This window comes from Salvelinus namaycush, chromosome 28, assembly GCF_016432855.1.
Source record: "Salvelinus namaycush isolate Seneca chromosome 28, SaNama_1.0, whole genome shotgun sequence".
Taxonomy (NCBI): Eukaryota; Metazoa; Chordata; class Actinopteri; order Salmoniformes; family Salmonidae; genus Salvelinus; species Salvelinus namaycush.
In genome coordinates, this window is record NC_052334.1 from 9,829,386 (window position 1) to 9,846,557 (window position 17,172).

Genomic DNA, 17,172 nt, shown 5'->3' on the forward strand with positions numbered 1-17,172 from the left:
TGTTTCTTTTCTAAATGTCTGCGCAAGAGTGAAGGTTTCCCGCGAGAGAGTAATGGTTAATGTGATTGGATGTTAATTATTTGACAAGGCTACCTGTATTTGACATTGTGTTGTTATTTCGCTGAATACTAGATGGTTAAATTTTATTTTTGGCAGTGAACTGAGGCTACTCAGGTGAGAAAAAAACCTCACCCAAATGTATAGCCCCATTGGAAAATATAAATGTACTGTTTGAAAATATTTTCTTAAATTTAAAAAAATGTGAATCACATTTTTATTTGGTGTACCCCCGATAGCATTGCACATGCCTCAGTTTGGGAATACCTGCTCCAGGGCAACTGTGTCTAGATGGAATTTATATTTGTGGTCCTGGCAGCTGGACCTTTTTTTCGAACAACATTATTTTAGTATTTCTCTCTCTCTTTCCTATCTTTCTCTCATATCTCTCGTCTCTCTCTATAGGGTGAATGCTGAGCCTCGCTCCCCACCTAGAACCCCCCTCACCCCTACCTTATCTTCAGGATCAACAGCACTATTCCCCCCTCCCAGACCTGCCCTCTCCTCAGGACCACCCCTGATGGCTCCTCCGACTCTCCCTTCCAAACCCTCCCCACCCCCTGACCCAACTCCCCCTGACCCAACTCCCCCTGACCCAACTGACCCAACTCCACCTGTCTACCTGGACTCCTCCCCCCTCCTCCCTTCACCCCTCATACCCTCCTCACCCTCCTCACCCACACCGCCCCTTCATTCAGCTTCTGAACCACTCCCTTCTCAAATTGACTTGGCCATTGATGCCACTGACACAACTGATGTCCCCAATGCCGCTGTCCCTAAGGAATGTACTCCCCCCTTATCCAGAACCCTAGTCCTCGATGTCCCGGACATCTCTACTTCCACCCTTGTCACATCACTACCCCCTCAAGTCTTAGAGACCTCAACTCCCCCACTCCCCACACCCCTGGTACCTGATGTCCCAGAGACATCTACTCCTCCCCTCCCCACACCAGTACCCCCTCAAGTCTCAGAGCCCTCTACACTCCCCCTTCCTGACATCCTGGATGTCTCTGCTCCTCCCCTCCCCTTACATATGTCCTCTTTAGTCCCAGAGCTCTCCTCTTCAGAACTAACCCTACCAGCACCTTCATCTCAGCCGGTCCCAAAGCCCTCATCTATGCTCATCTCTGCTCCCACTGTAGCTCCCATCTCAAAACCCTCCTCACTTCCTATCTCTTCTCCCCACGTACCTCCTATAGCAAAACCCCCTCTGTCCACTCCCCCCATTCCTCCTCTCTCAAAACCCTCTGTACCTCCGTCTCCCCGTGTTCCTCCTTTCTCAAAGATCTCCTCACCCCCTCTTCCTAGACCCTCAGCACCTCGAAAACTCTCTGGTCCACCCCAGCCGAGACCCCCCGTACCTCACCCTCACTCGATAGCCAAACCCTCCTCTCCAGCTCTCCCCAGACCCCCACTTCTATCCATGAAGTCCTCCTCCCCCCCTCTACCCTCCCCACTAGTCCCTCTAGCTCCCAAGCCCGCCCCAGCTTCGGCCTCATCACCAGCCCCATCTCCAACCCAAGCCACAGCCCCACGACCTAGCATCAGTATCCTGGAGAAACTGATCAAAACTTGCCCGGTGTGGTTGCAGCTGGGTATGGCCCAGGAGAGGACCACACTCATACTGAAGAAAGAAGTACCTGGGGTGAGAGTTACTAACATGTGCTTTACACAAACACATAGGCACATGATGTATCTGTGGTCGACTGTTCTGCAGCCGAACAACTGTGATGTAGCTGTACAAATCGTTTACACACTCATTCATTGGTCACATACTCATCAAAAATACTTACAAAACACATGTAGGGGCAGCCATCTTTGAAAGATTTCCTCATGTATATTTGTTGTATGATAATAGATATTTAAAGCATTACTTTGTGTACCCACAGATATTTTTAGTGCGTAAAAGCCCCGACCAGAAATCCATGGTGCTGTCAGTATGTGTATCTGACAAGCAGGTGGAGCTTCAGGTCCAGGATGTTCTGATTAAGGAGGAGAAGTCACGTGAGTATCCTAACCAGAGAAGGTCTATATAGGGTTAGGATAAATCCAGGCTTGTAACTGGATCTATCCTAACCCTAAGCCTCAACAGTCTCCCACTGAAATGTCTGTGTCTGTCCTCAGATCCTGGTGAACAGTCTGTGGTAAAAAGGTATGGGGACTATCTGTGTTACAGCCATCAGTCCTGCTACGCCATCCATCAATCCACACACAGAACACATGATGCTAGCCCATCCATCAATCCACACACAGAACACATGATGCTAGCCCATCCATCAATCCACACACAGAACACATGATGCTAGCCCATCCATCAATCCACACACAGAACACATGATGTTAGCCCATCCATCGATCCAAACACAAAACACATGATGCTACCCCATCCATCACACCACACACAGAACACATGATGCTAGCCCATCCATCACACCACACACAGAACACATGATGCTAGCCCATCCATCAATCCACACACAGAACACATGATGCTACGCCATCCATCACACCACACACAGAACACATGATTCTACCCATCCATCGATCCAAACACAAAACACATGATGCTAGCCCATCCATCACACCATACACAGAACACATGATGCTAGTCCATCCATCCATCCACACAAACAGAACACATGATGCTAGCCCATCTATCCACACACACAGAACACATGATGCTAGCCCATCTATCCACACACACAGAACACATGATGCTAGCCCATCTATCCACACACACAGAACACATGATTTTAGTCCATCCATCAAACCACACACAGAACACATGATGCTAGCCCATCTATCTACACACACAGAACACATGATGCTAGCCCATCTATCCACACACAGAACACATGGTGGTAGTCCATCCATCCATCCATCCACACAAACAGAACACATGATTCTAGTCCATCCATCAAACCACACACAGAACACATGATGCTAGCCCATCTATCTACACACACAGAACACATGATGCTAGCCCATCTATCCACACACAGAACACATGATGCTAGCCCATCCATCAATCCACACACAGAACACATGATGCTAGCCCATCTATCCACACACAGAACACATGGTGGTAGTCCATCCATCCATCCACACAAACAGAACACGTGATGCTAGACCATCCATCAAACCACACACAGAATACATGATGCTAGCCCATCTATCCACACACAGAACACATGGTGGTAGTCCATCCATCCATCCATCCACACAAACAGAACACATGATGCTAGCCCATCCATCAATCCACACACAGAACACATGATGCTAGCCCATCTATCCACACACAGAACACATGGTGGTAGTCCATCCATCCATCCACACAAACAGAACACGTGATGCTAGCCCATCCATCTACACATACAGAACACATTATGCTAGTCCATCCATCCACACAGCTGCTCTATGTGACAAGCTCTATGTATGACTCCTGTGGGGGAGAAGGGTGGGAGGGTGAGGGTGCTGTGTGACCACAAGCTTCCTGTCCTGGGCTGGATGTTGACACTACAGGACTTCCTGCTACTTTGAGCTCACCAGACCCTGGTCACAGCATAGGGATGTGTGTGTGTGTGTGTGTGTGTGTGTGTGTGTGTGTGTGTGTGTGTGTGTGTGTGTGTGTGTGTGTGTGTGTGTGTGTGTGTGTGTGTGTGTGTGTGTGTGTGTGAGAGAGAGAGAAAGAGAGAGAGAGAATCTGTTGAAAAGTATGTTTGCAGTTTCATCTCTTGAATCATGTGTGCAACCTCTCGGTCCCAATCTATCTCTACTGCATGACTAAGAGATCATTCTGATGTAGAATGTCAGTATTCATATAATATTGTGTTATAACACCCTCTCCCTCCTTTACCAGTGATCTACCTGGAAGGGTCTGTTCTGGTCTTTGACAACATCTTCAAACTCATCGCCTTCTACTGTGTCAGCCGGTAAGACAAGACTATCCCCATCAGATCCTGTAGTTCAACATATAGTATCCTGTAGTATCTACTGTGTCAGCCGGTAAGACAAGACTATCCCCATCAGATCCTGTAGTTCAACATATAGTATCCTGTAGTATCTACTGTGTCAGCCGACAAGACAAGACTATCCCCATCAGATCCTGTAGTTCAACATATAGTATCCTGTAGTATCTACTGTGTCAGCCGGTAAGACAAGACTATCCCCATCAGATCCTGTAGTTCAACATATAGTATCCTGTAGTATCTACTGTGTCAGCCGACAAGACAAGACTATCCCCATCAGATCCTGTAGTTCAACATATAGTATCCTGTAGTATCTACTGTGTCAGCCGACAAGACAAGACTATCCCCATCAGATCCTGTAGTTCAACATATAGTATCCTGTAGTATCTACTGTGTCAGCCGGTAAGACAAGACTATCCCCATCAGATCCTGTAGTTCAACATATAGTATCCTGTAGTATCTACTGTGTCAGCCGACAAGACAAGACTATCCCCATCAGATCCTGTAGTTCAACATATAGTATCCTGTAGTATCTACTGTGTCAGCCGACAAGACAAGACTATCCCCATCAGATCCTGTAGTTCAACATATAGTATCCTGTAGTATCTACTGTGTCAGCCGACAAGACAAGACTATCCTGCAGATCCTACAGATGTAGGATCTTAATTTGAGCCAGTTTGATACAGCAGGAAAATAATCCTGCAGCAACAGCAAGTGTGAATTATTATGTGGATTATAATTCATGGACATTTTAGTTGGGGTTGATACATATTTCATAATGGAAAATCAAGTCTGAAATTTCAAAGTGGAAATTAGAAACTTCAGAAGCCTTTTTCAACCTCAAATACACTACAAGTTTAAAATGTCCTGAATTACAGGAATGTTCTCCTGCAACAGGCTGATCAAATGAAGATCCTACATCTCGCCCTTGAAAATATTTTTTATAATAAATTAATAATGATGTGATTAATTATCTTCCAGGGATATTCTACCCTGCACCCTGAGGTTGCCTCAGATCATTGTCCAAGCAACCAAGTACGAAGATATAGAGATGATATCGACATTAGGCTCAGGTAGGTAGTGGGACATTCTGAACACCTCTGTAGCATGTCATTATATCACTTTCAGGCAAGGTTGACTAGAGAAAGACCCTGTGAGTGAAATGGAGGTGAAGTGTCTCAACAGTGTGAGTGAGTGTGTGGACTGTGTGTTTGTTTCAAGTTTTAATGGCACACGCACAAGTACAGTGTGTGTGTGTGTGTGTGTGTGTGTGTGTGTGTGTGTGTGTGTGTGTGTGTGTGTGTGTGTGTGTGTGTGTGTGTGCTATATGGGCTAGCTTCCTCCTTTAATAGCTATGAAACAAACCCCTCCCAATTAATCATAGAACAAAGATCCCTTTATAGTCTAATGTATTTAGTTCCTCTCTGCATTGTGAATACTGATCGCTCATCATCAACCAGTTGTCTTTGATTAAGCTTGTTATTTTGTGAAAATAAAAATATAATTATCTGACGATAATAGTGTCAGAGTTCAGCCCTAGTGATGGTGGACTGGTAACTCTTTCTGATGGTAGACTGGTAACTCTTACTGGTGGTAGACTGGTAACTCTTACTGGTGGTAGACTGGTAACTCTTACTGGTGGTAGACTGGTAACTCTTACTGGTGGTAGACTGGTAACTCTTTCTGGTGGTAGACTGGTAACTCTTACTGGTGGTAGACTGGTAACTCTTACTGGTGGTAGACTGGTAACTCTTACTGGTGGTAGACGTAACTCTTTCTGGTGGTGGACTGGTAACTCTTACTGGTGGAAGACTGGTAACTCTTTCTGGTGGTAGACTGGTAACTCTTACTGGTGGTAGACTGGTAACTCTTACTGGTGGTAGACTGGTAACTCTTACTGGTGGTAGACGTAACTCTTTCTGGTGGTGGACTGGTAACTCTTACTGGTGGAAGACTGGTAACTCTTTCTGGTGGTAGACTGGTAACTCTTACTGGTGGTAGACTGGTAACTCTTACTGGTGGTAGACTGGTAACTCTTTCTGGTGGTAGACTGGTAACTCTTACTGGTGGTAGACTGGTAACTCTTACTGGTGGTAGACTGGTAACTCTTTCTGGTGGTGGACTGGTAACTCTTACTGGTGGTAGACTGGTAACTCTTACTGGTGGTAGACTGGTAACTCTTACTGATGGTGGACTGGTAACTCTTACTGGTGGTAGACTGGTAACTCTTACTGGTGGTGGACTGGTAACTCTTACTGGTGCTGGACTGGTAACTCTTTCTGGTGGTGGACTGGTAACTCTTACTGGTGGTAGACTGGTAACTCTTACTGGTGGTAGACTGGTAACTCTTACTGATGGTGGACTGGTAACTCTTACTGGTGGTAGACTGGTAACTCTTACTGATGGTGGACTGGTAACTCTTACTGGTGGTAAACTGGTAACTCTTACTGATGGTGGACTGGTAACTCTTACTGGTGGTAGACTGGTAACTCTTACTGGTGGTGGACTGGTAACTCTTACTGGTGGTAAACTGGTAACTCTTACTGGTGGTGGACTGGTAACTCTTACTGGTGCTGGACTGGTAACTCTTACTGGTGGTAGACTGGTAACTCTTACTGATGGTGGACTGGTAACTCTTACTGGTGGTAGACTGGTAACTCTTACTGGTGGTGGACTGGTAACTCTTACTGGTGCTGGACTGGTAACTCTTACTGGTGGTGGACTGGTAACTCTTACTGGTGTTGGACTGGTAACTCTTACTGGTGGTGGACTGGTAACTCTTTCTTTCTCACCTCTATGAAAAAGATCACCAGCACACAGAAATAAAGCATTACTTTGAAATGTTCTCAGTAATCACAATGAACTATTTCTTTCTCCTCACAGATTTCTGGGGTTCTCAGCTTCACAGCGCCTCAGAAATGGTCAAACGTGATGACCAGGGTCAGGACCACAGCAGTTCGTCCTGTGAGATCCAGCTGTCCACCGGGAAAAGTAATGACCGTCTGTGGTACATCAACCCCATCTTCATCGAGGAGTACTGCAGCAGCCTGGAGGCCTCCACCCTCGTCCCAGCTCCCATCCACAGGAGCCAGAGTCTGAACACCCCAGGCCTGGTGCAGGTACCCCCCAAGTTCAAACGCCCCCCACCCAGGCCCCCAAATGTCCCAGAGGGCTTGATTCTGTCACAGGGGGCTAAGCAGGGTGCCAGAGGGGAAAGTGTCTCCCCCAGGTCTCCACCGCCACCGCGAACAGTAATAGCCAAGGCAGCAGGTCAGAAAGCGGAAGGAGACAGCAGCAAAGACACTGAGGGAGAGGGAGCTGCTTCTCAACTCCTCTTGGAGAAAGCGGTGTCAGTTACTGTTACTGACTCAGTAGCAGCTACTCAGCCTCTACAGCCACTGTCACCGCACGGAGGAACAACAGGACAGAAACACCCAGCACCCCGACCACCCCCACACAGGATACCACTCGTACCCCTTCGGCGGAAACCCTCAGAGAACCGTCCCTCAATCCCGGGACAGGAGGGCGGTGTTGGTCCAGTGCCTGTTGCTTCACTGGTCTGCATCGATGACACCACTAACATGGCAGAGGAGAAGTTAGGAGTGGAATCCCATGCTGGTGAGACAGAGACACTGCAGAACAAAGGGACATCAAGGGCTTCAAACATCAGTGAGGTTGTTACCGTGGCTACAGCCCCACTGACGAAGAGGGCCGCACATCCAGTCCCGCCTCCCAGGAAGAAGAAACCCTCTCAGTTCACGCCCACCAGTCCTCTCTCCCGAAATGTGATAAGTGGAGGACATCTGTCAATCAATTCATCATCTGATACCCCCCAGAACTCCAGCACCCCCTCGCCTGCCTCGAGGCCGACCTCCATCCCCGTGGGGGAGGCCAGGGGGACAGATGTGTCCTTGTACTCCCCTGATGGTGAAGCTGTCTTCCCTGCCCTGGAACATGACTCCTACTCTACCAGCAGTACAGAGGAGGAGGCTGACACTGTGGCCAGCAGGGCTGGAGGGACCGGTGGGACCAACAACACCAAGGTTCATATATCTCAATTGATTTATTTCACCAGGAAGTCCCCTTAACTTCCCATTTAACATTATTACGAACTGTATAACTAACATCATACAGTAACCTAACTAAAAGCTTCATTTCTGTACCCATTAAATTGCCTCTGTGACTTTGTTACTGTATGTGAATCTGTATAACATTTTCCTGTAACACAATCAAAATAAAACACTTATCATTAAAAATCAATAATAACCTCCAGGTGTTGATGAAGAGGACCCCTACCATCATGCTGGACCGAGCCAAGCACCGCCTCTCCAGCGTGTTCACTAACTTCATGAACATCGACCACAAGCTCCAGAAGAGAATCCTAGAGCTGTCCAGGGACAGGAGCTCCTACTTCGGCACCCTGGTGAAGGACTACAGGTAGAAGATCCGTTCAACACAGATGTTTCAGAATCGCTTAGTTGATGGTTGCTAGGGCTGATTAGGGTCACACATATTTTGACTCACAACTGAATCTTGTTCATATCTCTGTCTAATGGCCAATGGAAAATGAAATTTACATTTGTTCAATGTCCCTAATTTTGTAATCGATTTGGACACCCTTGATGTACTAATCAATGTATGTATCTGACCCCAGGGTGTATATCCTGGAGACCATGGGGAAGCACAGCTCCAGCACTGAGCTGCTGCAGGAGATCAGGCAGATGATGACCCAGCTGAAGAGTTACCTCATCCAGAGCACTGAGCTACAGAACCTACTGGAGCCCAACATCTACACAGAGGACAAATTAGGTGAGATACAGTCTAATTAGAGGCTAGATACAGTAACATAGTCTAGCAGTTGTAATCTTAGAGTTACTGCAGTTAGTAGAGCATAGCGTTGCAATGGAAGGATTCTGGGTTCGATTCCCTGGGCATGCTTAATTCTCCTTGATATACTCAACATGCATCTGTCAATACACAGCGTTAGACACACCATTTTCAAGACTCTTTACACACTCAAAATACTGAGTTCCTCTTGCTCCTTATTTTGAGACACACCCCCCCCCCCCCCCCCCCCCCCCCCCCCAAAAAAAGTTAAATTTTATTTGTCTGATACAGTTTCTACTTGGCCGTGGCTATATAAATAACTTAATAATAGTAATAATACATTCCATTAGCAGACACTTTTATCCAAAGCGACTTACAGTCGTGTGTACGTACACATGAACACTTTCTATCACATGAATGCTTCAGTTCTCACTAATCTTCAAATTAACATGCGTGACATGTTCCCCTTATTTACTGTCAAACAGGAGACAGTTGTATATCACAGTCTTCGCTGTGTGCATTGGAAATGAGACTTTCTAGTGACACCTGTGAAATTACAACAGGGACAGACAACATGGTTGTTTATGAGGGTTGTCACTGTTAACATTTTGATGGTTGAATTGCGTTTAATATCAAACTTATTTGGCCTCCACCGTGAATGCTGGATGTCAGGTTTTCTTACATATAAATGCAGTATATATGCAAGTGAGGATAATATTCTAATAAGCCGACATACACTACATGACCAAAAGTATGTGGACACCTTTTCGTCAAACATCTCATTCCAAAATCATGGGCATTAATATGGAGTTGGTCCCCCCTTTGCTGCTATAACAGCCTCCACTCTTCTGGGAAGGCTTTTCACTAGATGTTGGAACATTACTGCGGGGACTTGCTTCCATTCAGCCACAAGAGCATTAGTGAGGTCGGGCACATTGATGTTGGGCGATTAGGTCTGGCTCGCAGTCGGCATTCCAAATCATCCCAAAGGTGAGGTAAGGGCTCTGTGCAGGCCAGTCAAGTTCTTCCAGATCAATCTCGGCAAACAATTTCTGTACGGACCTTACTTTGTGCACGAGGGCGTTGTCATGCTGAAACAGGAAAGGGCCTTCCCCAAACTGTTGCCACAAAGTTGGAAGCACAGAATTGTCTAGAATGTCATTGTATGCTGTAGCATTAAGATGTCCCTTCACTGGAACTAAGGGGCCTAGCCCAAACCATCAAAAACAGCTCCAGACCATCCTTCTCCACCAACCTCTACAGTTGGCGCTACGCATTCGGGCAGGTAGCATTCTCCTTGCCTCCGCCAAACCCAGATTAGTCTGTCGGACTGCCAGATGGTGAAACGAGATTCATCACTGCAGAGAACACGTTTCCACTGCTCCAGAGTCCAATGGCAATGAGCTTTACATAACTCCAGCCGACGCTTGGCATTGCGCATGGTGATCTTAGGCTTGTGTGCGGCTGCTTAGCCATAGAAACCCATTTCATGATGCTCCAGACGAAAAGTTATTGTGCTGACGTTGCTTCCAGTGGTAGTTTGGAACTCGGTAGTGAGTGTTGCAACCAAAGATTTTTATGCATTTCAGCACTCAACGGTCCTGTTCTGTTAGCTTGTGTGGTCTACCATTTCACGCTGAGCTGTTGTTGCTCCTAGACATTGCCACTTCACAATAACAGCACTTACAGTTGACCGGGGCAGCTCTAGCAGGGCAGACATTTGCATGGATGTGTACACTTGTCAGCAACGGGTGTGGCTGAAATAGCCAAATCCACTAATTTGAAGGGATGTCCACATACTTTTGTAAATATAGTGTAGGCGGATGTGGTGGATTGAGACACACCCCATGCAAAAAACTCTCTAGATTAAAGATAAACTCCACCCAAAAACGATATTTTGATATTTGTTTCATTAGTTTATTGTTGACAAATGTTTTGCTTGTCAGCAATCAAGTTTTCAAGATATGTAACTTTGAAAATACAGAAATCATCCCTGTATGATGCATTTTGCATAATTTGATGGGGATTTTTAAAATTACGTTACTTAGATGGACGCACGGGTGCGTCAATAGACTCTGGATTATTATCAACTGGGTGGTTTGAGCCCTGAATGCTGATTGGCTGACAGCCGTGGTATATCAGACCATATGACAAAACATTTATTTTTACTGCTCTAATTATATTGGTAACCAGTTTATAATAGTAATAAGGCACCTCGGGGGGTTTTGATATATGGCCAATATTCCACGGCTAAGTGCTATGTCCAGATGCCACGTCGTGCCTAAGAACGTCCCTTAGTTGTGGTATATTGGCCATATACCACACCCCCTCTGGCCTTACTGCTTAAATATAATAACTTATTTTTCCTCCAGCGTGAATGCTGAATGTCAGGTTTTCTTACACAGTGTACGTATAAATACTGTATATATTCAAGTGGGGATCATATTCAGACTAAATTAATAAACATTTGGTTATCTTTTGTCCATAAAGAACTATAACTGTAGGCAGAAATACATTAGTCAGAGCGCATAGAGTAGACAGGGAATCTAAGATAAAGTCAAATCAATACGTAGCTGCCTGCAACAAGCTCTCTTCTCAACTAGAAATGGTGCCCACTGATTTCTAACCAGTGTGTTTTGTCGTGTTCCTCTCCAGAGGTGATTATTGAGGCTGCCCTGTGTAAGGTTATGCTGAAGCCTCTGAGGGAGGCTGTGTATTCAGGCCTGAAAGACATCCACGCCAGGGACAGCTGTCTGAAGAGACTGAGGGAGAACCAGAGTGTCGTCCTGGGTACCACCACCACAGAACTGGGGATCTCCACCAGCGTCCCAGAGACCCCTGTCATGGAGAAGGTAGACAGTAATGGGCTGCATCTGAAATGGTCCCTTAATGGTTCCTATGTAGTGCTTTACTGTTGACCGGGGCACTCACCTTAACATGGCCCCTGACCCTGCATTCTGTTTTTGTCTTGTACAGTGTGGGTTTTGTCTGCTGCTGTATGACATGAATTTCCCGTCAGGAATTAACAAAGTACATCTTTCCATCCATCTATCCATCCATATGTCCGTCCGTCCGTCCATCTATCTTAGATCCAGCTGAAGTTGATGACCCTCCACCAGGAATACTCCCCTCAGAAGAAGATTGATCTGCTCCTTAAGACCTGCAAGATCATCTATGAATCCATGTCTATAGGCTGTCCAGGTGAGGAGCCGTCTTTGTTGCTGGGCAGATTTTGGTGGTTGAATTATAATGAACTTTGTCATGTTGTTTGTTAGCGTAAGAGTTGTCTCACGATGCCATCCTCCCAAGCCTCTTTTTAATTAGGACTCCACTATCTCCAAACGAAAGTCAGGAAGCATGAAAATCAGGGCTAGTTTACGAGCGCAGATTGACTTTGATAATGATTGATTATTACTGCCGGACGACACCAGTGTCTACAAATACCTGACTGAGAGAGGAGATTGAAGTTGATGTTGATTGATCATTACTGCCTCACAAATACCTGACTGTCAGGTGAACTGACTAAGATGGTGGTTGACGTTTCCAGCAGGGAGAGCCCATGGTGCAGATGACTTCCTCCCGGTGCTGATGTACGTCCTGGCCAGGTGCAACATGGCCTTCCTGCTACTGGATGTGGAGTACATGATGGAGCTGATGGACCCTGCACTGCAGCTAGGAGAGGGTAGGGACAAACTAAATTCGATCCACGCACGCACACACACACACACACACACACACACACACACACACACACACACACACACACACACACACACACACACACACACACACACACACACACACACACACACACACACACACACACACACACACACACACACACATACAAACACACACATAACAGCACTGATGCACACATAGTACCAAGGTTATATGCAGTGTATGTGCCTCATAATGATGACTATCTTGTGTGTGTCACCAGGCTCCTACTACCTGACGACTACGTATGGAGTGTTGGAGCACATAAAGAACTATGAGAAGCAGGTGGTGACACGGCAGCTCAGTCTGGAGATCCAGAACTCTATCCACCGCTGGGAGAAGAGACGCACCCTGAACAAAGCCAGCGTGTCACGTTCATCTGTTCAGGTCAGTACCACTAGGGTAGCACACACAGAGGGTTAGGGTTAGGGATACGGGTTGGGGTTAAGGCCAGAGTTAGGATTAGGGTTAGGGATAGGGATATGTGTTAGGCATAAGGGTCAGGGGTAAGGTGGGATAAGGATTAAGGGTTAGGGATAAAGATTAAGGGTTAAGGGTTAAAGCTAGGTTAGGGATAGGGATATAGCTAGAGCTAGGGTTAGGGTTAGGGATATAGCTAGAGCTAGGGTTAGAGTTAGGGTTAAGGTTGGAAAGGAGACCCCCCCTGAACTAGGCACGGTTGTCCAGTCAGGCTGGACTCAGAGTAATAGAATAGAAAATGTCACTGCAGTATTTTGATATTTTATCATTATGACTATATCAGTATTCTTTGAAATTGTATTGCCATTATGTTGACAATAAAACAAATTGTCATATGATATTTCATGTCCTCTTTCTGCTCTGTCCCGTTGCAGGACTTCATCAACGTGTCATTCCTGGAGGCAGGGTGTAACACTAAGACCCTGAGGGTCCGCCCCAACACCACAGCCCAGGACCTGTGTTCCCAGTGTGCTGACAAGTTTGAGGTGGCAGAGCCAGAGTCCTACAGGTACAATCTCCTGCCGTTGTGCCCTTGAATAAGGCACTTAACCACTCCAAAACAGCTCTCTCCATCCAGGGGCGTTGCTCCCTGGCTGACCCTGTGCATGCCAATATGTTTATGCTGACCCTGTCACACAAAATGAAAAGAAACTATTTATTGCATTCTATTCTATTCTGTTCTAATCTATTCCATTCTATTCTGTTATATTACATTCTATTCTATTTTGTTCTGTTATATTCTGTTGTATTCTGTTCTGTTCTATTCAATTTTATTCTGTTCTATTATATTCTGTTGTATTCTATTCAATTTTATTATTTTCTATTATATTCTGTTGTATTCTGTTCTATTATGTTCACTTCTGTTCTATTATATTATATTATATTCTGTTCTGTTCCATTCTATTCTGTTGTATTGTGTTCTGTTGTATTCTATTCCATTATATCTGTTGATTACTGTTCTATTCTGTTCTCTTCTATTCTGTTATATTGGTATATTCTGTTTTGTTCTGTTCTGTTCTATTCTATTATGTTGTATTCTGTTATGTTCAATTATATTCCATTCTATTCTATTCTATTCTGTTTTGTTCTGTTCTATTCTATTATGTTGTATTCTGTTATGTTCAATTCTATTCTATTCTATTATATTCGGTTTTGTTCTGTTCTATTTTATTCTATTATATTATGTTGTATTCTGTTATGTTCTGTTCTATTCTATTCTATTCTGTTTTGTTCTGTTCTGTTCAATTCTATTCTGTTCTATTCTGTTCTATTCTATTTTACAGCCTGAGTGTGCTGGTGGAGGGCCACCACCAACCCCTGGCCCCTGAGGAGTTCCCCCTCACTATCAAGTCCAGTCTCCACCACAGTCAGCCCCTCAAGGAGTACTACTTTGTCTACCGGCCTGGAAGGACAGAGTCAGAAGGACAGGAGGCAGAATCCCAGGAGGCAGAAGGACAGGAGGCAGAAGGACAGGAGGCAGAATCCCAGGAGGCAGAATCCCAGGAGGCAGAATCCCAGGAGGCAGAAGGACAGGAGGCAGAAGGACAGAAGGTGGAGAGCGAGGAGCCAGCTCCCGCAGCCGAGCCAGAACCTGAGGAGGAGGAGAGTCTGATCGAGATATGATGAGATCAGTGTGCGGGTGCGTGGGTGTGTGTGTGCGTACATGCATGTGTGGGATAAAGGATCAAGAAGCTGCTCAAGTGAATATAATGGCTTCTGCCTCAATCATTACAGCCATTTTAAATTAGATATTGGTTTTAGCCTTATACACAACCATATAGACAATGTTTAGGTCTGCCCTTGACAACGTGGATACATTCTGAAAGAAGAGAACCACCATCCTCACCTCACCTTGATCTTCAGGTCTAAATATCAAATCACACAACAGGAGACTCAAGTTTACTTTAGCTTCCATACAGATGTGCTCTGTCTTAATTTGATCCGTTGCTCACAGCAGGAAAATAATCCTGCAGCAACAGGAAATGTGAATTATTATGTGTATTATAATTAATGGATATTTTTGTAGGGGTTGACACATTTTTCATTAGGGAAAATCAAGTCTAAAATGTTTAGTGGAAATTACAAACTTTAGAAGCCTTTGAAAAAACCGAATACACTACAAGTTTGCATTTCCTGCTGCGCAGGAACAACAGAGTGATCAAATGAAGACAGTACATCTGTATGGCTTCTATTGTAAGTCATATTGCTCAGTGAAGAAGACCCACCACCGTCAAGTCATGTAGGACTGGTTCATACTTCAGACTTTGAATATCATACAGGGGATCCACTCAAGTTCACTTCAGCTTTTATGTTACTTCTATGATAACTAGCGCTGTGAGTCCTTCTTCCTCTTCCTGCAAGTTTGATCAACGCTACAGAGATAGAGGATATCGTCCTCCTCTAGTTTGAAAGGGCACAATAGGCTGTATAATTAAACTGTAATGGATCCGGATAAGGAGTCTCTGCTTGCATCCCAAATGGCACATTATTCCCTATGTAGTGCACTACGTTTGACCAGGGCCCCTAGTCTGGTCAATAGTAATGCACTATGTAGGGAATAGGGTGTTATTTGGTACACAGTCCATGTATCCTGTCCGGACGGTGTTCCTTTTCATATTTAACAGATTATTTGCTTCTGCCACAGTTCAGATTGGCAATCAGCTGTTCATTGGTTTTACTAATCGAATTTAGCATGACAATATCCTTGCCAATAATTATGTCACTGGGTTTATATGCTCAAGAAAGACTCTGCGACTGTCTGTACTGTACATCCATATTTGCTGTGCTGGTTTGTCTACTCTTGTAGCTGTGCTGGTTTGTCTACTCTTGTAGCTGTGCTGGTTTGTCTACTCTTGTAGCTGTGCTGGTTTGTCTACTCTTGTAGCTGTGCTGGTTTGTCTACTCTTGTAGCTGTGCTGGTTTGTCTACTCTTGTAGCTGTGCTGGTTTGTCTACTCTTGTAGCTGTGCTGGTTTGTCTACTCTTGTAGCTGTGCTGGTTTGTCTACTCTTGTAGCTGTGCTGGTTTGTCTACTCTTGTAGCTGTGCTGGTTTGTCTACTCTTGTAGCTGTGCTGGTTTGTCTACTCTTGTAGCTGTGCTGGTTTGTCTACTCTTGTAGCTGTGCTGTGGCCACATTACATTGGTGTCCTGGAAGAACCTTTGAAGTCTCATTCTAGAGGGGATCTGCTACAATGCCATTCACTTTAAGTTCAAATCCAAGTCTACCAGGCACTGATGGTGTACAGCAATATTATACTGTAATTACATTATATAGCATTATGGCTTTGATACTTTTTTTTCACATTGATGAGTTGATTGTTTTGTTTTTAAAAGGTGAAATGTGAAATGGTTTATGTGGATGTATCAAGAGATGAAACCCAGTAAAACATTGTTTTTTTTATCATTTCATAAATTACAATATTTCCCATTTTAAATATTTGGGAGTAAATGTATGTTCTTTCTTTGTTAAAACCATCGCCAGAACTTTAACAGAACTCTACAATCAATTCAATCTGCCTCAGTAGATGGAATATCCCAATTGCTTTAACCGGCAGAATATCTATTGTCAAAATGAATATATTGCCATGGCTGAATTTCTATAGTTCAATGCTTCCCATGTCTCCCCCTTCTGGATATTGGGATACAGTTCATAGTGAGGTTACGAAATGTATAGTATATGGCAAGTTATGGCAAAATTAACAAAGAGGGAAAGACGTAGGAGGACACAAGTTTAAATTGTATTTCCAGGCACTAGCATTTCGCCCCATCCTGCTTGTTTAGAAATGATTCTTCTGCCCCCTGGCTGAGTACAGAAATACATATTGCCCTGGAAGACGAATTCTTCACTGATATATCCCTTAAACCAGAGATCATTACTAGATTAAGCTGCGGACCGATCTTTTTCTTTTCCTTGAGCGATGGTCGGGGCCAGAACATAATTAAAAATCATTTGTACACTGCAAATTGACCGCAAGAAGCCCAAACATATCTAATATTTGACTAAAACATAATCATTTCAAATCTTACTTACATTTGCATTAGTGCTGAGCTATTAACCAACATTTCTGTTATTTTTCGGCTTTTGAACAACTAATTGACCGACATCGGTTCAATTATTTGA

At 44.7% G+C, this 17,172-nt stretch overlaps 1 protein-coding gene across 1 annotated transcript; it reads left to right on the forward strand.

The window, feature by feature from the left end:
• Window positions 1-684: 684 nt before the first annotated feature.
• On the forward strand, window positions 685-15,076 carry LOC120023034 (ras and Rab interactor 3-like). The gene is made up of 13 exons (XM_038966984.1): window positions 685-1,702; window positions 1,947-2,061; window positions 3,917-3,989; window positions 5,007-5,098; window positions 6,909-8,068; window positions 8,299-8,462; window positions 8,680-8,834; window positions 11,508-11,704; window positions 11,942-12,053; window positions 12,400-12,534; window positions 12,796-12,959; window positions 13,427-13,560; window positions 14,336-15,076. The coding sequence occupies exons 1-13, from the start codon at window positions 1,091-1,093 to the stop codon at window positions 14,673-14,675; spliced, it is 3,453 nt and encodes a 1,150-aa protein (XP_038822912.1). The 5' UTR covers window positions 685-1,090; the 3' UTR covers window positions 14,676-15,076.
• Window positions 15,077-17,172: the final 2,096 nt, after the last annotated feature.

What these genes read in the sequence shown, in the direction of transcription:
- LOC120023034 (XM_038966984.1), top strand. Translation starts at nt 1,091, where the DNA reads ATGTCCTCTTTAGTCCCAGAGCTCTCCTCTTCAGAACTAACCCTACCA. An exon ending in GATTAAGGAGGAGAAGTCAC is followed by an intron (nt 2,062 to 3,916) that starts GTGAGTATCCTA and finishes CTCCTTTACCAG; the next exon opens with TGATCTACCTGGAAGGGTCT. An exon ending in TGTCACGTTCATCTGTTCAG is followed by an intron (nt 12,960 to 13,426) that starts GTCAGTACCACT and finishes GTCCCGTTGCAG; the next exon opens with GACTTCATCAACGTGTCATT.